At 46.3% G+C, this 22,074-nt stretch overlaps 1 protein-coding gene across 1 annotated transcript in view; it reads left to right on the forward strand.

Annotated features, from left to right (window-relative positions):
• Positions 1 to 21,512, forward strand: part of KSR1 (kinase suppressor of ras 1) — a 175,439-nt gene extending 153,927 nt beyond the window's left edge. The window contains exons 11-19 of the mRNA XM_006890943.1: positions 950 to 991; positions 3,589 to 3,643; positions 4,341 to 4,389; positions 6,087 to 6,466; positions 8,981 to 9,077; positions 12,469 to 12,602; positions 13,331 to 13,462; positions 16,031 to 16,166; positions 21,375 to 21,512. Of these exons, the coding sequence (XP_006891005.1) occupies positions 950 to 991; positions 3,589 to 3,643; positions 4,341 to 4,389; positions 6,087 to 6,466; positions 8,981 to 9,077; positions 12,469 to 12,602; positions 13,331 to 13,462; positions 16,031 to 16,166; positions 21,375 to 21,512 (1,163 nt within the window). The remainder of the gene's footprint in view (positions 1 to 949; positions 992 to 3,588; positions 3,644 to 4,340; positions 4,390 to 6,086; positions 6,467 to 8,980; positions 9,078 to 12,468; positions 12,603 to 13,330; positions 13,463 to 16,030; positions 16,167 to 21,374) is intronic.
• Positions 21,513 to 22,074: the final 562 nt, after the last annotated feature.

Consider the following 22,074-nt stretch of genomic DNA (forward strand, 5'->3'; position numbering starts at 1 on the left):
CACTGATGGCCCATTTGATTGACGTCCTCTCTAGTTCCGCTGTCATTATATTGCTCTGGAACCATGCCTTTTTCTAACCGTCCTATTCTGAGTTCTAAAAGGAAAGGCCTATTTGGAAAACCACAGCCTTAGAAAAAGTCCTATTGCTGGGTCAGGCAGACCTTCTCAGCTTTCCGCTGTGTTCCGCAGGCTAGGACCTCATTGTCCCCTGCACAGAGCCCTCACTCTGTCCACCAGAAAAGAGTGGCCAATGCCGAACCCACAATTCCCCCAGGGTTGGGCTGGGCTAGTTCTGGGGAAGGCGCTCCTTCAGTCCTCCCATCTATTCGGCATTGTCCACTAAGCAGTACGAGAGCATTTCAGTGTATCTGCAAGTATCAGCCCTGGAAGGGTGGTTGTTTACATGCTCACTTTACAGTGAGGCAACTGAGACTGGGAGAGGTTGCTGACTTCCCAAGGTCCTAGAGCCTCGAGAGTGTTAGGATCGGACCACATTCCAAAACCCCAGCACACCCAGTCAGTCCATCCACTCCAAGAAGGGTTTTTGTTTGTTGTAAGGGGGAATCTGCCTGCTGAAGGCTCAGCCATCTGGTGGTGCCGAGAGGCCTGATCCAGCACTGGTCTACCAGTCTACTTTTGCACACTCACCATTGTGTTTTGAGTTGGGCTCAGTAGTGAGCAGACATGGCCAGGGCTCTGTAAGGTAGCCCCAGACCCTCGTCCCTCAGGGCACCCAGTGCTGTTTTTCTCCCAGCTCTCTCCCCTCTTCCTGCGTGGATGCCCTTGTCCTTACCAGGCCTTGGGTCCAGGCAGGTGGGGGGCAGTGCAGGGCTGCCCCAGACTCCTAACCAGCCCCCCTCTTCCAAGCGGGAAGCCCATGCCTGCCTGCGTCCGCTCTCACTGTGTGTGCCATTCTGCCTGTGTGACTCACCTCCTCTTCTGTTTAAAGCTGCCTACTTCATTCATCATAGACAGCAGTTTATCTTCCCAGGTGAGTCCTGCATGGTTCCACTAACTTGCCCTGCTTGGACCCCCTCTGTCCAACCCTCCTAGGTCTCCTCTCTCCGAGCACCTGGAAGGTTTTGAGAGCTGACTATGAGGCAGATGGACAAGGTGAGTGGCCTCAAGGTGGGCCTCTCACAGTCACACACCTTTGCTATGTGGAACCTCAGAGTTCATTCTGTCTGGTCTGTTGCAGAGACTGCAAGAGACTTGTTCAAGGTCACACAGCCAGGAGATGGCAGAAGCGGGATTAGAACCAGGTTTACTGAATTGAGGACAGAGCTTTTTGCTGATACCTAATGAGCATCAGTTATAATATCCTCCCTTACACAAAGACAAACTGCACTGCAGTCCCAAAGGCATTTGGTTCAAATCCACCAGCTGCTCCACAGAATGGACAGTCTCCTCCCATGCAATTTACTGCCTCTGCAAACCCATTGGAAGGTCAGCTCTGGGTTGGTTCAAAGGTTTCAACTCAACATCACACAACAATACAAAGACAGGTCAACTGCTACCAGATTTGGAAAGGGCTGCAGGCCTTTCCGAGTTTTGCTACACAGCGCTCTCTGCTGGCCATCTTTGGAACTGCCTTTTTATTGTGGAACCACCACCTACTTTCATTAAGTCAAGTCCATCTCATCCTGGTAGAACAGAAGAGAACTGCCTCAGACAGTTTCTGAAGCTGTAAACCTTTGTGGAAACAGACTGCACCTCCTTCTCCTGTGAGATCCTGTGGATTCAGATTACCGACCTTTTGTTGAGCAGCTTAAAACTTAACCCAATGTACCACAAGGGCTTTTTTATTGTAGAAAGTTTCAAAGAAAAAGGAAGAGCATCTCATGTTGCAAACACACCGTGTGCCTCAACCATATTCCTTTCCCAAAGGTTTATAAGCAGCTCCTTCCGTGTTCCCCTAGTGGACGATGGTAAGGATTCGTATTGAGTAACCATGACTTTCAAAGCCTTCATTCCTGTTCTATAGATGGTGAAGTCTGGAGCTGTTACTGTTCTTAGTGGATCAAACAGAGCTTCCTCAGAGCCACAGTATTTTCGTGATTCCAGGTTCTGCTCTCCCTGTGCCAGCCCTCTCATGGGTAAGCCGTTGCAGGACCACGTATACGGCTTTTCCCAGGTGGATGCAGGCTGGCAGAGGTCAGGCGCCTGGAGCTCACCCAGAAGACGCTCCCGGGAAGAGCCAAGCTGCCTCTCTGGTTTCACATTTGCTTTTGCCAAACCCCCTCTTCAAAGGTCCTCCCTGGTTGCTGGCTCCAGGACTATTTGCAGAGAGTACACAAAATGATGGCTCTTCTTCCAGAATGTGATGGTAGAGAGAAAGCATTTAAGACAACAAAGCCGAATGCAAAATACACTCTCAACTTTTTTAAAAAAACTTTATTATTTTTTGTGTGTGTACCGTCAAATCAGATCACTCTCAATTTTTAAGAGCCTAAGACTTGAAAGAGATTTTTGCCTTATCACTTAGAATCCCATTTCTTCCCAAGCCTCTGCTCCCTGATTACCCTGCCCCTGTCTGTCTCATTTGATCAGCTTGGAGTGAGTGGAAATGCCAGTCTGAGCCTGGAAGTCTTCAGATAGGATGTGCTGGTGTTTGGGGCAGGGCAGAGAGAGATGTTAGCAAAGGCTTCTAGAGCCAGGATCTCCCAGAAATTATTCAGAGGATGCTTGGAGCACCATCCTTCTTGAGAAGGAAAGACTATTGGAGTCTCATTCTATGAGGTCCCAAAGGAACAAACATCTGGTTCTGGTGACTTTCAATGGCTGCCTTGGAGGAAGCCCAGTAGGGCAAGTGAAGGAAGAGCAGGTGGCTGAGGGAGGAAGGTCCCTGTCATAGAAAATGGGGAGGGGCCACTGAATTTGAGCCACAGGTAGCTCCTGTCCCTCTCCTCCTGCTAGAGGAAGGGGAGGGAGTGTGGGACCCAGGTGGATCCAGCCACAATAAAGGGTTTCGATTGTAGCACTCTGACTCTGTAGCACTTTGACCATCTATCCTGGTGTTGTAGGGACATGCAACACTGATACTAAAGCCAAGGGTCAGCTCTTGGTGCCCAGTCTGAGGATCCCTGATGTGTGGATAGTTTATTTCTTCCTGCCCTGTGAGAGTTGCTACAAAGAGTTCCAACCCCAAAGAGTTGGGGCCTCTGGCTGGAAATTCTCAGCAGCTGCTCGGGGCACCAAGTGGCGCTAAGGAGCAGCCTGTGCGGACCTAACCTGCTGAGAGAGCCTCACTGCCTTCGAGAACTGGTGCAAGCAGCCCCTGCCTCCTACTTGGGGGCCCTATGCAGAGAAGGGTCTGGCCCACACACCCATTCAATAAAAATTCCATTTGTTTTTGCCATTTCCAGTGGCACCTTAGCCACAAGGTTGTGGAGCTGAGGGGACATCTCAGCCATCTTGCTTGCCTGGGTCTCTTCCTGGGCCAGGTGCAGAGGAGCCCAGGTCATGCCATGTTTTGGGGAAAGGCACACGCTAGTCCTAGCGGAGGTGGCTGGAGACCTGCAGAAGCCTTGTCCCCTGGGCGGCGGGGGATGTGGCCTCATGTTTTCCGTTTATATTTTGTTCTTGCAGATATTTCTTCCTGCTCACTGGCAGCCCCGCCCCCAGATGCAGCAGACAGTCCCCGGTAGGTACCCCCTTCTCTTCCCTGGGACTTCCAATGCTTGGCCTACCCCAGCCTCCCACCTTTAAGTCTCCTGGGCAGGACCTTCCAGTGTATCTGGGCTAGTCAGATGGCAGTGACCATGGCCAGAGGGCTGTTTGCCTGTTTTTTGGCTCAGTGAGACTCAGGGGGGCTGCAGGTGGACATGGAAACAGAGGGCCACAGGGTCTGCCACCTTGTTTCTGGACCTTTCCTGTGTCAGGCTGTGCCGAGCACTTGAATCCCATCACCTCAGAGGGTCCTCACCCGGTGAGGCAGATATTGACTAGGAGTCAGCCTCTTGTTCACAGAGAGGAAGCAGCTCAGAGCTGTTAGGAAATCGCCTAAAGTCACACAGCTAGGAAACGATAAAGTCAGTTCTCAAAAGGAAGCCTGTCAGATTCCATGTCCTGTGTATGTGCTTGAAATCCATGCACACAGTGTCAGATTTGGAAAGAGCATTGCTGGAATACTGCACTCACCTCCTCCAGCCCAGAGAAGGCTGAGGTTGGCAGAGGAAAGTGGCGAGACATGCTCCTCCTTCTCCTGTTCCTTGTGTCCACACTGCCTTCCCCAGAGAAAAGTGGCTCAGTGACAAGTCAGGCCTCGTGACCATTTGTCCTCTGAGAGGAGAGTGGTCCAACCTCAGGTCTCTTTGACAACAAATCCTGTTTGTTCTTAGGCTCAACGACCATCCAAAAGCAAACATGTTGGAGGATCACGAGGCGGAGGTGAGTCAAGGTGACCCTCACAGGCCATAGACAGTCCCTCCTCCCCCTACCCTCCCATCCTTACTATTCTGTACAAGAACGTACAGGGCCTGGGGAGTGGACAGAGGAACTGGGTATGAGTGAAGGGAAACAATGAGACCACCTCCTTTTTGCTTCTGTGGGTTTTGAGTGTTGTTGTTGTTTTTTTTTACTTTTTTTTATTAATATCAATGAACATTTACAGAGATTTTGCATTTCCATTCATTTATTGTTGCACTTTTCTCCCCACCCAACCCACCCAGACCCCCAGTTTGCTCCTCTCCTTGAAAAGCAAAAGAAAAACTCCTTCGTTGGTATACAATCCCACCGCACCCACCACCCCCACCCTGAGTATACTCCACTCTGCAACCCTCACTCAGAACTCTTATGATAATCATAATGCCCTAAAATATATTACTTTTAAACTGTTCTTTCCCTCATCAGCTTCAATGCAGTATACATAATTTTTCCAGTTTTTCTCAGTCTAACCCCCACCCTGATGTCAGCCTCATTCTACAACAGTGGCACCATACAGTATTTGTCCATTTGTGACTGAGATATCTCACTCAGCATAATGTCCTCCAGGGTCACCCATTTTGAATAATATTGCATGAGTTCCTTGTTTTTCAGTGCAGCGCAGTATTCCATTGTGTGAATATACCACAGCTACTCTCCATTTGTTTGTTGATGGGCATTTAGGTTGTTTCCAACTCCTTGCTATTGTGAACAAAGCCACGATAAACATGGGTATGCATATATCTGCTTGGATGTCGGTTTTGGTCTCTTTAGGATATATTCCCAGTAGTGGAATTGCTGGATCAAATGATATCTCTATTTGCAACTTTTTGAGAAAGTGCCACTCTGCCTTCCACAGTGGTTGCATCATTTTACACTCCCACCAACAGTGAATAAGGGTTCTACTTTCTCCACAACCTCACCAGCATTTGTTGCTTGCTGTTCTGTTAAATTTTGCTAGTTTTACTGGGATGAGTTGTCATCTCATAGTTGTCTTGATTTGCATCTCTCTTAGAGCTGCTTCTGTGTTTTTGCAGCTAACAAAGGCAGCCTCTTAGTTCTAGTGGTCTTCAGCCCCTGCCTGTTATTACTGTGTACCGTCAGGTCTGAACAGACCCTCCAGCAGGTTTTCAGAGGCAGTAAATCACATGGACCTGATTGTCCATCTTTCTCCCACAGAGCTACTGGTGTGTGTGTGTGTGTACCCCAGATTCTGGTCCCACTGCCTTGCGCCTTGAAGTTTTAACTGGGCCTGACTCCCAGCAGTGAAGTATGGCTTAGGGAGTTAACAGATTGATTGAGTCTAGGGAAAGTTGGAACCTCTGTATTTAGACGAAAGAATATCCAGCAGGGATGAATGAGGCCGGGATGTGAACATTCTCCTTAAGTGATTACAAAGTGCTTATAGATAGATCTTGGAAAGGTCACGAGTCAAAGAACCTTGTAGACCTTGTGGATGAGGAGATGGACCCCAGAGAGGCTAAGCAACCTGCCTGCTGTTCTCAGCAAGTCAGTGTAGAACTGCAACTAGAATCTTCTCTGATTTCTCTCTTATCTTCTGGAGCTTCTGGAAGAAGGAAGAGCCACTGGCCAGGCGTTGAGTAGGACCTGATCCATAGATGAGCTCCCATTGGCTCTCTCTCCCATTTCTCCTCTCCTTCCAGGCCGAGGAGCCAGAGGCTGGCAAGTCGGACGCAGAAGATGATGAGGACGAGGTGGACGACCTGCCGAGCTCCTGCCGGACCTGGCGGGGTCCCATCTCGCGCAAGGCCAGCCAGACCAGCGTGTACTTGCAGGAGTGGGACATCCCCTTTGAGCAAGTGGAACTGGGCGAGCCCATCGGGCAGGGCCGCTGGGGCCGGGTGCACCGTGGCCGCTGGCACGGCGAGGTGGCCATCCGCCTGCTGGAGATGGACGGGCACAACCAGGACCATCTGAAGCTGTTCAAGAAGGAGGTGATGAACTACCGGCAGACCCGGCACGAGAACGTGGTGCTCTTCATGGGGGCCTGCATGAACCCGCCACACCTGGCCATCATCACGAGGTAACCACCCCGCCTCACCCAGGCCGGGCCAGCCCAGCCTCATCTGTTCTGGGGAGCCCTGCTGTTTGGGAGGACACAAAAGATTCATTAACAACAACACCAAACTTAGAGTGTTCTCGAATAGCTGAAGAGCAAGGGCCCACCAACAAGGAGACCATCAGCAGACCTCCGAGGCCCTCGCTCTGGCTGAGGCCCCAAGAATTTTATCTCAAGGAAGTTTTCCTTTAAATAGAAATCCCATTTGTGTGATGGTTTAAGTTACCCTTTCCCCGGACCAGAGGAATGAGCTCTATCATGCTCTCTGGGTCCTTTATTATCCTTGATGATAGAAGTGAATGTAGGTATCATCCCCAAAGTATAAACCATTTCCCAATAATTGGTCTGATGTCTCTTAATAGGCATCCCATCCATCATCTTCCTCCTTGCTCATCTTTATTGCAGTTAAAATCCATTTATTTTTTTTAGAAGACATCATCTTTATTTTAAAAATATGGCTACTACCCAAGTACTTAACACTTGGAATTAATTGCCATATTATCTATAGATAATATAAATCATGATCTTTAACACAGTCTAAAAGATACGAACATTCAAATGTGCCAAGTGAAACTTTTAATCTGTCTCAAAAGACAAGCGAGGTTCCTCATCACTAATCTTAGTCATCTTTTTTTTTAAAACTCTTTTTTTTTATTACTAATTTTATTATTTTGTGTGTGCCATCAAATTGGATCTGACTGGTACAGGAGGAGATTATCCCTCCTTCTCCAGCAGACCAAATCTAAGTCATCTTGGATTCAATGAGAGAACAAGTCTTAAGTCACAAAACAGAATTCAGATTAAAACAGTATTCTGAAAGTCTGTTCCCTGAATGGTTTTTCTCCTCAGTTATTGTCCACAGGACTCTGGGAAGCTGTAAGAATATGGAGGCACAGGCTCAAGGCCAAGCTTTATCCCAGTGTTAGAAAGAACTGTACGTTATCAGGCAGAGACCTAAGTTCCCATACACCATCGGGTTAGAGCCTGGGAAGAGTGCCCTCTCAGGACTCTCCACATTGGCCCATTATTTTTAAAAGACCCCTTTGTGTGATGGCTTAAGTCTACTTTTTCTAGGAACAGAAGAGTAAGTTGTGTCATTGACCCAAAGACCATGCCCCTCAGATGATTCCAATCCACTAGGGCTCCTTGGGAGGGAGATGGACAATCTCTCGTGTGGTTCACAGCCTTGGAAAGCCAATGGGAGTTCATCTGTGGATCAGGTCCTACTCAATGCAAATGAGTTGGGTTTGCCTCCCTTCTTTTAATGGAAATAATAATAGTAAAAACACTGAGATTCATTGCAGTGCTCTCAAGTGTCCTCATGTTGCCTGATTGTTCCCTAAAAGACCAGATGACTCCCACTTAGGTTTTATAATCATGTTCCTGCCTTGGACTCTCTGAGGATCAGCTGCTCTGAATTGCCAGTAACTTTGTCATTTTACTGTTTGTTGAAAATGTACACAGCAAAACGATACGAGAACACCACTTTCTACACATACAGTCCAGTGCAGTTGATTACATTCATCTTGTCTGGCCATTCTTGCCCTTCTTTTCGGAATAATTTCTCCCCCAAGAACATGAACATGAACATGAACTCATTGCCCGCTAAGATTCTTATCTGAACTTTTGAGTTGCTGCTGTTACTTTAATCCCATATAGATACTTCTTCAAAAGAGCATGACATTCAAGGCATTCTTTCTAAATAATTTTGTTTTGAAGATGTTTGTTTTAAAGACATTTTCAAAGGATATTTTTGGTGTACAGAGTATCTCAGTCCAGCAGTGGTGAGGGTTTGGCTGGCCTCTTTGACTCCAGAAAATATGAGTTCTATGAAAACATGGTATCCTCATTCATATTTTTTTTTTAATTTTTTTGTCAGGATTTGTTTCCCCTATACAATCTTTTAAAATTTTGTTGTTGAGGATGTATACAAGAAAGCACAGACCAATTCATTAGCTTCTACATCTATAATTTAGTGATGTTGATTGTTCTGTAGAATATTTGATCAAAGTACTATTCAGTAACAGTAGCTGGGCACCATCTAGTTTGTCTGGTTTCATGACAAAGGAAGTATTTATTCATGGAAACAATAGACATTTCCCATTCCTATCTCTGACATTGTATCTCCAGGCAAATAGACACCAATTATACTGTGGTTGACCACTTAAAAGCTTTTAAGACCCATTGCCAGGAGTTTTGATGTATTCCATTTCTTGTGTCAAAAGAGTGAACAAGTCTTGGACTTCAGGAGCAGGATGTGTGTTCATGGGTTATTAAGCACATTTGACCATTCAGGAAGAATGGACAAGAGACTTGATTAAGAACAGGAATTCTGGAGCTCACAGTTGTAGGGACAGAGAAAGCCTTCTGGAAGGAGATGGGCACAGCGTTCCTTACCCGACTCTTCCCAGGTCTCCTGAGGGGTATGGTTAGGCTGCATGACCCCCAGACCCATAACACCCCTCCCACTCTCAACAGCTTCTGCAAGGGGCGGACATTGCACTCGTTTGTGAGGGACCCCAAGACGTCCTTGGACATCAACAAGACGAGGCAGATTGCTCAGGAGATCATCAAGGTAAAAGGAGCTTCTGGATGCTGGGGGTGAGGCTGGGGGCTGGGCTTCCAGAGGGTTCCCGAGCTCTTGGTCGTCCCGCTGCTTTGTCACCATAACTGGTGTCTGACCCTCCTCCCCATGAGCTTCGGCTTCTTGAGGGGGAGGCCCCGTCCCCTCATCTCTGTCCCTGTCTTTGTCTAGTTAGAGCAAGGAACCATTTGGAATTTTAATGAGTTGGGGAGGACCTCTAAAGGGCTTTTAGGAGAGAAGATTAGGCAGCTTGATTTTAAAATTCTTGATCATATCAGCAGTGTGAGTGTGGGCAGTTTGGTTAGCCTCTCTGAGCTTCCATTTCCTTCCTTCTCTGTAAAATGGGCACAATAATAGGATAATGTCCCTCGTTGGGTTGGTGCGAGGATAGAAATAACCACACATGTAGACATGTTCATCACGGTGCTGGCACTTAGAGTGTTAGGGGCAAAGTGAGGGTGTTCTGTTTAGGAGGGCGGTGAAAGGGCCTGTGCTTTTCCCCTTAAAATTTAATAACAGACCCGTATAGAATCCAAAACACTACTGGGTAGAGTTTTTTTCTTTTTTTAAATAAGTTTTAGTAAAAGGCTATGTTTTCTGTCCTCTCTTGCTTTCCCTCCCATTTGTGTGTGTTTCTTTATAAAGGAAAAGATAACAGAGTGATATTTGCACAAATCATTTAACACATGGCTAAACTAATAAATAAATCGAATTCTGTGGAAGCCAGAACTCAGGTCTCGGGTTCACACTCTCATTTTGTTGTGTTGTGTTTTGTTGTTTTATGTTTTGGAGTGTTTGGTCAGGCCTAGTGTTACCTGCACTTTTTTTCTCCCCAAAGCTTGCTAGACCCTGCTTCCTTCTATCTCCTGTCTCCCAAGCATTTCCCATCTTTATTTGTAGAAACAGGCAGAGGAAAGGAGGTGTTGAAATCACAGAACTGGAAGCTACCTCTTTGCTTGTTGTGTTTGGTTTTTATGCTGCTGAGAATACACTTTCTGTCTCTTCTGCTGAGAGTTTCTGAGCCATCTATTTTTGTGCTTTTCTCTGGTGCTTTGAGGCTCAACACAGGGCGAAACTGGGCTTCAGCCTGGGTGTGAGAATTCACAGCTTTGGGGATGCTATAGAAATGCAATGAAGTATGGGAAGGAGAAATTATTTGTATTCCAGCTCTGCCTTCAGACGCCTTTCCAGGGTATGATACCTGTTGAGTAAATGAGGGAACTGGGCTCAGAGAGGAACAGCAGCTTGCCCTCAGTCACACAGCTGGCCTTTGTTTAGCCCTTCTTCGACATTATTGGACTATCAGGGAAGAATTGTAATGTGGTTCATCTGGGGAATTGGGCAGATCTTTTAAGCTGCATGGCATTTTTGAAGGAGTATGTGACTCTTTAAGGGGTTTTGGTGGTACAGTGGTTAAGCACTGAACTGTTAACAGAATAGCAGTGGTTGTATATCATAGAGTCGGAACCAACCCATAGCTGGCGCTCCAGAGGGTTTTCAAAGGCAGTAAATTTGCACGGAAGGAGATTTTGGGTCCTTCTCCCTCAGAGCAGCTGGTGATCTGCATGCCTTTGGGGTTGCAGTGCAGCTTCTTGCCACTAGGAGGCTCTAACCCACCAGCTGCTCTGTGGGAGCCATGGCCTTCTGCTTTCATGAAGATGATCATTTTGGAACCCTCTGGGGCCCTTTTACTCTGTGCTGAAGGTTTGCTGTGAGTTGAGATCTCTGTAGAAGCGGGTTTGGTTTTCAGAGTAGCTCTTTCCAGGAGCTTCCTGCTGCTACTGTAGAGCTGCAGCTCTTAGCAGCCCTGATGGAAGTGGTCAGAGCAGCCACATCCTCCCAGCCGCCCAGGCCGCCTTCTCACTGCTCTCCAGACCCACTCGGCCAGGCTCTTGCTGGGCCCTGAGATCTGCCTGGCTCTGCCTCAGGACTCACCTTTGGGCTTCCTAAAAGTGAACTGTTTTCTCTCCAGATCTCGCCTTTCCGTCCTCACCCTAAGATACCTTGAAAGCCAGAGAAGTTTGGCAAATCTTGAGTGAGGCAGCACTGATGAGTCAGGCAACCATCTAACGGGACTGGTGTTGGAAGACAGCTTTGACCTTGGATGACCTACACCCTGTGTGCCTGACTCATCATGGTTCAATCCAGATAGGGTGTTGGATAGAAATCCCTCATGTGGGCCTTTCTTCAACAGTTAAGGAAACTGAGGCTCAGAGAAGCTCAGTAACATGTCCAAGGCCACACAGTGAGTTAGAATCTGAGCTTCTAAAGGATTCAGACCCAGGATTTCTATCTCAGTCCAGTATTGCTTCTACACAGATAATGGGATCACCAGACTTCATCGGTGTGAATCTGTGTTCCTCCAGTCTGAGGACAGAGACCAGCTTGCTAAGTCTGACAGAGACCTCAGGTCATCTGGGTCCTTCATGGCTTAGCATGCATACATCCTCCTACCCCCATTCATCACCCTCCACTCCTTGCATCTCAGCCTCATAGACCTTGTCTGAGGTGTCTGTATGGGATCCAGCCTCATGGGCCTGGTCTGAGGTGTCTGTATGGGATCCAGCCTCATGGGCCTGGTCTGAAGTGTCTGTATAGGATCCAGCCTCAGGGGATCTGATTTCAGGTATCTGTATGGGATCCAGTCTCAGGGGATCTGGTCTCAGATATCTGTATGGAATCCAGCCTTATGGAATTTGGTCTGAGGTGTCTCTATGGGATCCAGCCTCATAGGCCTGGTCTGAGGTGTCTGTATGGGATCCAGTCTCAGGGGATCTGGTCTAAGGTCCCTGTGGGACCAAGCCTCATGGATCTGGTCTTGGGTATCTGTATGCAATCCAGCCTTATGGGATTTGGCCTCAGGTGTCTGTATGCGGTCCAGCTCTGAGGTGTGTGGTCTAAGATGTCCATATGGGATCCAGCCTCAGGGGATCTGCTCTGAGGTGTCTGTATGGGATCCAACCTCTTGGGCCTGGTCTAAGTTGTCTATATGGGAACCAGCCTCAGGGGGTCTGCTCTGAGGTGTCTGTGTGGGATCTAGCCTCATGGGGTTAGGTCTTAGGTGTCTGTATGGGAGCCAGCTTCAGGGGATCTGACTATATGGCAGCATAGTAACTTGGAAAGAACATAGACTAGCCTGGAATCAGACCACAGCTCTGCTCCTTAACTGCTGTGTGGCCTGGAATAAGTAACTATCCCTCTCTAAGCCTCAAATTCCTCATTTGTAAAATGGGGACAATCTATCCTGCACAAGATTTTGAGGATTAAATGAAATGTTGTTGATAAAGCACCTAGCCCAGTGCCAGGCCATGAGTAGAAGCTCAGTTCCCACTCATCCATCCAGCCTTCCCTCCCCACCTGATGTGAGGTCACTGTCTTCCAGGGCATGGGATACCTCCATGCCAAGGGCATCGTACACAAAGATCTCAAATCCAAGAACGTCTTCTATGACAATGGCAAAGTGGTCATCACAGACTTCGGGCTGTTTGGGATCTCAGGCGTGGTCCGAGAGGAACGGTGAGTTGCCCTGGGCATCAGGAAGAAAGAGGGTGGTACTTGGGATAGGGGTGATGAGGGGTAGGGAGAGGTGACACACGAGGCCTTGAGGGTTAGCTGAAGTCTCTGCTGTCAGGTGCCCACAAAGCATCCTGTGGGAAAGACCAGATTTCCCCACTCCAGCTCATCTGCAGAACCAGCTGTAGGTAAAGTTCAGGTCTCCCAAAGCACGTGATTTTAAGTGTGAGAACCCAGGATCCTGTTGCACTTCCCTCCCACTCAGTCTATGTATTTATCAGCTTGACCAGGAACAAGGGTTCACATTGCCTGTATGAGAAAGAATGCAAAGTTTCATCTTCCCCAAACCTTGAAAGGGTTAAATGTGGGGAAATGTTGCCTCCAAATATCTCAGGTCCCACAAAGGGCACAGAATTCTGGCCCTGGCCAGGTTGGAGTTCCCAGGAAGATCTGATTTCCTGAATGGAGAAACTCCTTTTGAGAATCAGGCACCTTACAATGTGCAGCTCACTGCCAACACCCATTTTTGACTGCTTTTCTAGAAGGATCTTGATAATTGCTCCCATAAATGATTCTCCAAACACTGATGATGCCTTTGCAAGGATGTCGCGCCCCAGTTCTGGGCTGCTTGGGATAGGGGTCTGCAGGCCCTGAGGTGGATGTGTCTGGCAGACCTTTGTTGTGTGTGGCTAATCAACCTGGTGCCTTTGTTCTACCTTCTTTGCCTCCAGGCGTGAGAACCAGCTGAAACTGTCACACGATTGGCTGTGCTATTTGGCCCCTGAAATTGTACGTGAGATGACCCCAGGGAAGGATGAGGACAAGCTGCCGTTCTCCAAAGCCGCTGATGTCTATGCATTTGGGTAAGGAGGCTCCGATGTGCTCCCTTCTAGGGCTTTGAGGCCAAGCGAGAGGTCCTGGTGACGACCGCTGGCCGACAGGAGAGCTGTGTGCTGCAGTATTTAGAGCCCAAGCTTTGGGATGAAATGCCAGAATGCTGGCTCTTGAGTGCTGGCTCTGCCACTTGTTAAGTGAGTGGCCGTCCTTGCCCACCTGTAATGTGAGGAATAGTCGCACCTCCCTGGTAGAGTTGCTTTGGGGGATTGTTGTTGTTATGTGCCGTCGAGTCGCTTGTCGAATCATAGCGACCCTATGTACAACCGCCCTAAACTCTGCTCTGTCTTGTGTCAATCGCACCGTCTCTGACACACCCATCCCGATTACCCCAATCACTGAATCAGTCCACCTCATAGGGGACCTTCGCCTTCTGCACTGCCCCTCCACCCTACCAAGCGTGATGTCCTTCTCCAAGGACCTATCCCTCCTTGCAACATGTCCAAAAACCTCTGGGGATTAAGTTGGACCATTGTGTAAGATGCTTGACACTGGTGCTTCTCACCATTGCCCTGTGAGGACACTTCTTGTTGACCGAGAGTAAAGAATGAAAAACAAGACAGAACACCAAGAATGTATATGAAAACAAGTAAAGCAGGGAGCAAGCAAACAACTGAAGCACTGAACCCAGCTTCCCTATGCCTTTATTGAAAATTGCTAGGGAGCAAATCACAAAGAGAATTCTATGCAAATGAAGCCCTTTCTATTGAAAACCTTATGCTTGACTCAGGAGGGAAAGGTTAGTAAATAACAAGAATTGTGTAAACACTAAAGGTCTGCCTTAGCATTTAACACCTGTGAACACCTGAGGTCTGACTTGGTGCTTCAGGGTAAATTCCAGCTTGTATCCCCACCTCCCTCATATTCTGACATAGCATTTGGTTTATTATAAGTAGTTAGTGTGAAATTTGGCTTCCCACAGACACTCACCAAGTGTGTTTGCACATTAGGATGCTTTTGAGCAGTTTGTCATCTTTGAGTACTTTTTCATTGTAACTAGAAAAGGAAAAATTATGTGTCAAAGCCCTGGAATGGAGGCTTGGAAGAGAGAGACTTGCAGGGTGTGAACTCTTTAAAATGCCAGGTATATATGAGATAGGATTATTGGCAGGTCTGTGGAAAGCCACACCCATTCAGTTTAGTACGGTGGGCCACTTTTGAGCATGTCGCCACCATCTTTGGGCCGGATGTCACCATCTTTGATTAGGTTGCCACTATCTTTGAGCAGTGTGCCGCCATGTTTGAACAGGGCAGCATTGTGCAGTTTTTAAATTATGAAAAGGCTTCAGGCCCTTGTTTGCGTTGAAGTAAGGGTAAATGAGAACCATATACACATGTTAACAACTGACCAACAAATTCTTAAAAGTTAGAAATGACTCTCATTCATAACTTGAATTATTTGTAATTCAAGATATCCTAGTGTATACAATAAAAAGGAAGAAAGTGAGATCCATTTTAGTAATACGTTGTAACTTCGTATGTATCCAAAATGTTGTGATTTAAATATGTGATCAGCATAAATAATTATTGTATCACCATTGTCAATGTTGGTAGGTGTCGTCAAGTCGATTACAACTCATAATGACCCTATGAACAACAGATCTGAACCCTGACCTATCCTGTGCCGTCCTCACTCAACATCTCTGACACACTTGAGCCCATTGCTGCACTTACTGTGTCAATTTATCTGATTGAGAGTCTTCCTCTCTTTCACTGACCCTCCACCTTTCCAAGCATGATGTCCTTCTCCAAGGAATAGCCTCTCCTAGCAACATGCCCGCAGTATGTGAGACAAAGCTTTGTTATCTCCGTCTGTCTCCAAGGAGCACTTTGGCTGCACCCTCTCCATGACATATCTGTTCTTTTGGCAGCCTTTTGCTATATTTTGTCTATATTTTTCCCCTTCAAAGTCGTGTATGTGTTTAACACCTATGGAACATCTCTGTTTAGACTCTCAGCACCTCAGATGCTCAATACGCTTCTGAAGCAAGTGACAGCATATAACTGATGGAGACCCCCCACTCCTCAGGATAAGTGGAACAGGCCAGAGAGACTTGAGAGCTGAGTAAAAGGCCTCATTAAACCAACTGCCTGTAATTTCTAAGACCTCGTTCCCCCACCCTGGCCTGGGCTCCCATCTCCTTCTCCCTTGACCACCATTTCCTGAGCCTCTACCAGGCACTGAACATGGGGTTTTACACTCTCTTCAAATAACCTTGTGAAGTAGACACCAACCCTATTTCACAGCTCAGCAGTGGCAGAGCTGGTAGTCAAACTCAGGTCAGAACAACCACAAGTACCTCAGCTGGGAGCCCGCCTCCCTTTCTACCACAGTGAATCCTCTCATATGGGCAGAGGCCTCTGGGATACCATCATGGTGTCTCATGAAGCCTGGTGGGATGAAGAAGGACTGTAAAGGGATCCTGGTCCTCCAGCTCAGTTCCTGGCATTTCAAGAGCCAAACTTCTGACTTCGGGGACACCAGGCATGAGCTGGGACCCTCTAGGAGCTCATTCTGTGTGCACTGTTCTCCACAGGACTATCTGGTATGAGCTACAGGCAAGAGACTGGCCTTTTAAGAACCAAGCTGCAGAAGCCATGATCTGGCAGATTGGAAGTGGGGAAGGAATGAAGCGAGTCCTGGCCTCCATCAGCCTGGGGAAGGAAGTCACTGTGAGTAGTCACTGGGGACGGAAGTGGGCTAGAGAGCAGAGGTGGGCATATTGCTTAACAACCCTTTATTTTCCCACCTCATAAATGGGACTGGCAGGAAACTCTTCCACCCATTGTTGTGTGCTGTTGAGTCAAAACTGATTCATAGCTGATCTTCCAGGATATTTTCAGAAGCAATAAAGAACACAAGAGGCGACTGCCCATCCCTCTCCTGTGGTGCAGCTGGTGGATTCAAACCATGTGTCTTTGGGATTGCAACACACCTTCTTACCACTAGGCCACCAGAGACCAGAGCTCCTCTAATACATATAGATACAGAGATCAGAAGCAATACACATTTATGGAAAATAATCGAGACACATTAAAAAGGAAAACTAAAATCATTCGCTGTTACCCACTGTTAAACTTTTTTTCAGGGTTTTTTTTTTTAAGGTAATAGCTTTAATATAATCATGAGACGAAAAGATAGTACATCCTTCTATGCAACTTACATAAAAGAAAACTTAATAAAAATGATAAAATAATTGCAAAATACAAATATTGCCATTGTGCTATGCTATCGAGTCTCTCTCCATAACGCTTTTCTTAACTGTTCAAGCACAATTGATGGTTCCAAGGAAAATATTTTTGTGAAATACTGAAGCATAATAAGATTGCAGACTTCAGACTTTTAAATGTCTTCATTGGTTTCTTTGCACTGCGGTTTGTTGGTTTTATTGCCATGGCATAGTCCATATATAAGGAAACTTGGAGGATCAACATTTTAAATGAGATCAGTGATGGCTGTGCATCCTGGAATCAAAAACCCTCAGTAGCTGAGTCTATTCTAATTCAAAGAGACATTATTGGACAGGACAGAACCACTCCATAGGCTTTCCGAGGCTGTACGTTGTGAAAGTAGCTGGCCACATTTCCTTCTGTGGAGTGCCTGGTGGACTAAAAATGGTTTCAATCATTTGGTTTAGCAGCCCTATGCTTAATCCATTACACAGCCAGGAATCTGTTAGGATTGGGTAAATAGCTCTCAGCCTTGATTTTAATAACTTACTTCAACATGGATCTGGGTAGCATAACAACGGAAGTATTCAAGTTTTGAGTGTCTTTTTAAATCCATTCACCATAGAAAAATCAGCCCTTGAAAACTGGGGAACCATTCTGTTCTAACACAAGGACTTGTATGTGTAGGGATTGACTCTGAAAGCAATTTATCAGTTAGTTGGTTAATAGTGCAGTGGAGTACTATGCAACTGTTCAAAAGAATGATACATTCCCACAGTACATTTTTAAGCCAGGAAGCAAAATGCAGAAAGTTCACAGAGCAAGCTACTGATCCGGTAAAATATTTGCACTTGTGTATCCAGGAAGACACAAGGAACATGTGACCATGACTGCCTGGAGGAAGGGGAACCAGGGGCCTGAGAAACAAGTGTGGAAGAAATACTTCCTTTTCTAGTGTATCCTCTTTTTTATCCTTAATTGGATATCGTGTAACTGTGTTTTCTATTCACAAATAAAAGCAGCATAAAAAACAAAGCAAAACATAAACTGTGTTGACAGGCTCACATGGGCAAATAAACTTGGGAAAAGGAACAGTGATGAATTCAACCTCATATTCCTCAAAGCTCTTAGTTCTTTTCTTATCCATCTAGTAGCCAGTAGCTGGACATCTGCAGAAGGTTCATTTAAGATGATGTCATATTTGATAAATTTAATCCATAGTGGCATGTATCAAGCTGATTGAAGTGCCAAATATTTGTACTGGTATTCCCCTCCAAGATTGTCACCCACCAAAGTGGAGTACCCCAGTAATCACAGCATGGACGCTGGGCAGTTGATGGGTCTGGACAGTGAGCCATTCCCCACTGCTGTTAGACCTTCCCTTCTTGGGTCAGGCCGAGTTGACCATCACATTCACCATAGCACAACCTTAGTTGCCCCTGGAAGACAGCAGTGGGTTCAAGATACAGGCTGTAGACTCCTGTCCAGGCTCCTTGGGCAGCTCACATACCAGCCAAAGAGGCACCTGGGTTTTAAACCTTTTCCTAAAAATGCACATCTGGAGAAATCAGGATCATATCATACAGACTTTTTTTTTTAACTTGAATATTCATTCACATGGTATTTAATTATGTTCATCATCTTAAATTATGAATAAATCCTTATTTTTAAAATCTGTTTCTTCATCTGTCCTGTGAGCACCCTACATACAATTTCACTACCTTTTGGAATTTATGTAATTGGTCATTTAGATAATCCTGGTCCTTTGTGCAATAAAGTTGTTAAGGATATCTTTATGTAAAACAGAGTAGGGTGTATGTTTAATTTAGCTGGGGGGGGGGGGGGAAATAAAAGGAATTGCTTGTGAGTTGCCCTCCTGGCCCCAGTGCCAGTCACCTTTCGGCACATTTAGTGTCTTGCAGCAGAGGCCGAGGGCTGCCTTGGGCATGTGAAGACCTGGAGCTGAGCCCAGAGCACATCAGAGGGCTGGCAGGGAGCTAGGCTCTGCTCTGGCAAACACTGGACTTTTCTAGGAGCTTTTAAAAATGCCAGTGCCAGGTCTTCACCCAAAGATACTTATTTAATTGGCCTGGGATACAGTCAAGGTCATCGTTAATTTTGTCATTTTTAAATAAAGCTTATTGGCTAATTCATTAGGCAAACAGAGTTCTGGACTAATTGCTTAGTGACCTGGAAGGATTTCTTCAGGGACCTGGTTCTGGGTCTTCCTTTGAAGCTTCTTAGGAATAGGTTGGGAGTTGGGGTGTGCACACCGGTGAGATAGTTGTCCTGTGTGGCTGTTGCTGGTCAGCGGACTCACTCAGCAGAACTCCCCACTTTTGACAGTGATTCAGAATCAGTTTTTGTTGTTCATTAACCCTTCCCCTAAACACTACACAGAGTAATATGTTGAAAAGAAAACTCATGAGCCAGACACTGGCTGCTGTAACACTGTCTCTCTGTCCCCACCCCAGTTCCCCGCAACCCCTACCATAGTCTTAAAAGCTTTAAAGAAAGACCCTTAACCATGTCCTATAAGAAATCCTTCCAGATCACTAACTAATCTGGCTGTCCAGTGAATTTTTCTGGGCTATCAGTTCTTTACATCATTCTGTTTTGTCCTCTGGACAACAGCTTTCCCTTTATTTTTCTGTTGTTAAGGATAATTTTATTATTAAAACTTTGATGCTGCGTCTATTTTTAATAAATAAATAAATAAATAAAACAGCCCACCACTGCCATCGAATCAATTCTGACCCTCCATTGGGTCTCCATGGGTATAAATCTTATCAAAAGGAGAGACGACATCTTTCTCTTCCCAAGCAGGTGGTGGTTTCAAACCATTGACCTTGTGGTTAGCACCTACTGTGCCATTAGAGCACCATTTCTGTGTATTTAGATAGAAGCTAAAAACAGATGTGTGTGTTCACTATTGAAATAAACTGTAGGCGCTGTTGATTGCTGATGAGGACTTTCACCAGGATTACATTTTCTTTGTGGGCCTGTCTCTAACTGTAATTTTGTCATCTTCACATTTGGACGTTGTCTTTCTTGTACAGTCAAAGGAGTTTCTAGTTGCCTTTTTTTTTTTTTTAAATTTGTTTTGGTTTTGGTTTTGTTGGTTTTTGTTTGGTTTATTTTTCTTTCCTCCTTTTTTCTTAAGGAGAGAAGAAACACACACTTTCATGATATTCCTGAACTCTCATTCCTAGATCAATTGTACTATTTCTTATATCTTATGTTTTCCCTTTCTTAATTGCTGCCACCCAGCAAAATGAGTGTGAACCCATAAGAAACTGCCTCCCAGTAGACATGAGTCATGAATTGTGAAGCCTTGTAAAATGAAACCTTCCTTCTCTCACGCTAAGAATGGAGTTTCAGGCTCAAAATACTTTTCCCTGAGAACTTTGAAGATTTTTGTCTGCTCTGTGTCCAGTGCCTTCCTGAGAAGCCGAGGGTTGATCTGATTCTGAGACTTTCATAGGTGACCTGTTAGATTCTTGCTGAAAACATCTAAGATTATCCTTTTATTCAAACAAGAGTGGAACTCTAGTGGCTTCGTGGGCAAGGAGTTGCACTGCCAACCAAAAGGCAGGAGGTTTGAATCTACCAGCAGCTCCACAGGAGAAAGATTGGGCAGTCTTCTTCTATGCAGTTTACTGCCTCCGAAAACCCAGTGGAGGGTCTGACTCAAAAGCAGTGTGCTTTTGAGCAAGTTTGAATGTAGGTTTTCTCCCCTTCTCTGTCCCCTCCCCACCCCAATGAAAACCTTTGCCCTTTGAAGACTTCTGTTTCCCTTTACAAAACAATTCTAGGAAACTTTCTTCAATTATTTCTTTTCTGATTTTCTGCCCTCTGGTATCTTTGATTTTGGTCCTTGTGAGGTGAAGCTTCACGTCTCTTACCTTCTGTGCCATCTCCCGCCATTCTCTACAACTGCGTCCACAATCTGGGGGGTGGTTCCTGATTTTATCTCTCAGGATTTCGAAGTAATGTTTTGCTTTAGATTTTTTTGTGGTTTGTGGGTGTTTTTTTCTTTTTGCTTTTTAATTTCAAGCACATCCTTATTTTCTAAGTAATTTCTTCCTTGCTTCCTGGCTGTAGTAGCATCTGGAATTTTCTTTTGCTTTGCCATATTTCCTCAAGCCAGTGGGTGGTGTCTGTGCCTTGGCTGGGAATCCTGAGAGTAGACATGCCCAGGCCTCCAAGCAGGACAGCTTTACTCTGGGCCAACAACACCCACAGGATGGACCTCATCTTCCTGGGTGGGGGGCCAGGAGGTGACTTGGGACAGCTGTCTTACTGTCAACAGTTCCCCTTGATTTATTTGTTCTTGTCCTTCCTGGCTGTCATTCCTGCTGACCCCGAGGCTCCCGCCTCTGTGGCTAACCCATACGCACATATTCCAGATACCTTATTTCAGCTGTCACACTTCCTTCCACTTTCCATTTTCTGGGGGGAAAACAAACAAACACCAAAACCCCAATTATCTCCATTTCTGATCTTTTGCATTACCAAACTCGGTGTGTGTTCCTCTTGGTCACCGTTGTCCTGGCGGGGCCCAAGAAGGAAGGAGGGGAAGCAGGCACGTGTGCTTCGTTTTAAACTGTGAGAACCAGAGCTCTCCTAAATGTTGTGTTTTCTCAGTCCTGTTCCAGGCAGTGATTTGTCTTAATATCAGGTACCCACGAATGTCCATTCCATTTGCAGGAGATCCTGTCTGCCTGTTGGGCATTCGACCTGCAGGAGAGGCCCAGCTTCCCTCTGCTGATGGAAATGCTGGAGAAACTGCCCAAGCTGAACCGGCGCCTCTCCCACCCCGGGCATTTCTGGAAGTCAGCCGAGTAAGTCCTTCCCTGGGGACCATAACTTGTAGCTCCGGCCCTCCAGCTCCACCTGGGTACTTGGAACTGGGAAACTGGCAAAGGAGACTAGCCTGATGACTGGTCCTCTTGCTTTGAATGGCTTGAAGATTCCTTTTGTCTTGAGAGCACCTCTAGTTCTTACCAGTGAAAAAAATTATCCTAGAGCTGATCCTGGCCCGGATTGGATAGAATGATTCTGCCCAGGACAGGGCAGGATAGGGCCAGCTTAGAATAAGAGGGATATAGGTATTGAACCTCCCCAACACAAGCACAGCCAGTATTGTTCAGCGTGGTTCAGACCCAGAGACAAGGCCTCCTCAGAAAGTCAGCCACCCCTCTAGAAAGCATATCACTTGGGTTTCTGTGCTGCTCTGATGCTTGAAGCCCTTTCACCTCTGCAATTTAACTGCACAGCCTTTGTGCCCATAGGGAAGGGATGGTCTCCACTCGTCTCCTATATCTGTCTCATAGAAAGTGATAACAAGAAGTTGTCTTACAGGAAGTGAAATAAGGACTATTTCTTTGTCCCATGGGTATGTTCAGCC

The sequence above is a fragment of the Elephantulus edwardii genome, unplaced genomic scaffold, assembly GCF_000299155.1.
Source record: "Elephantulus edwardii isolate Elephantulus edwardi_28Jun2011 unplaced genomic scaffold, EleEdw1.0 scaffold00094, whole genome shotgun sequence".
Classification (NCBI taxonomy): domain Eukaryota; kingdom Metazoa; phylum Chordata; class Mammalia; order Macroscelidea; family Macroscelididae; genus Elephantulus; species Elephantulus edwardii.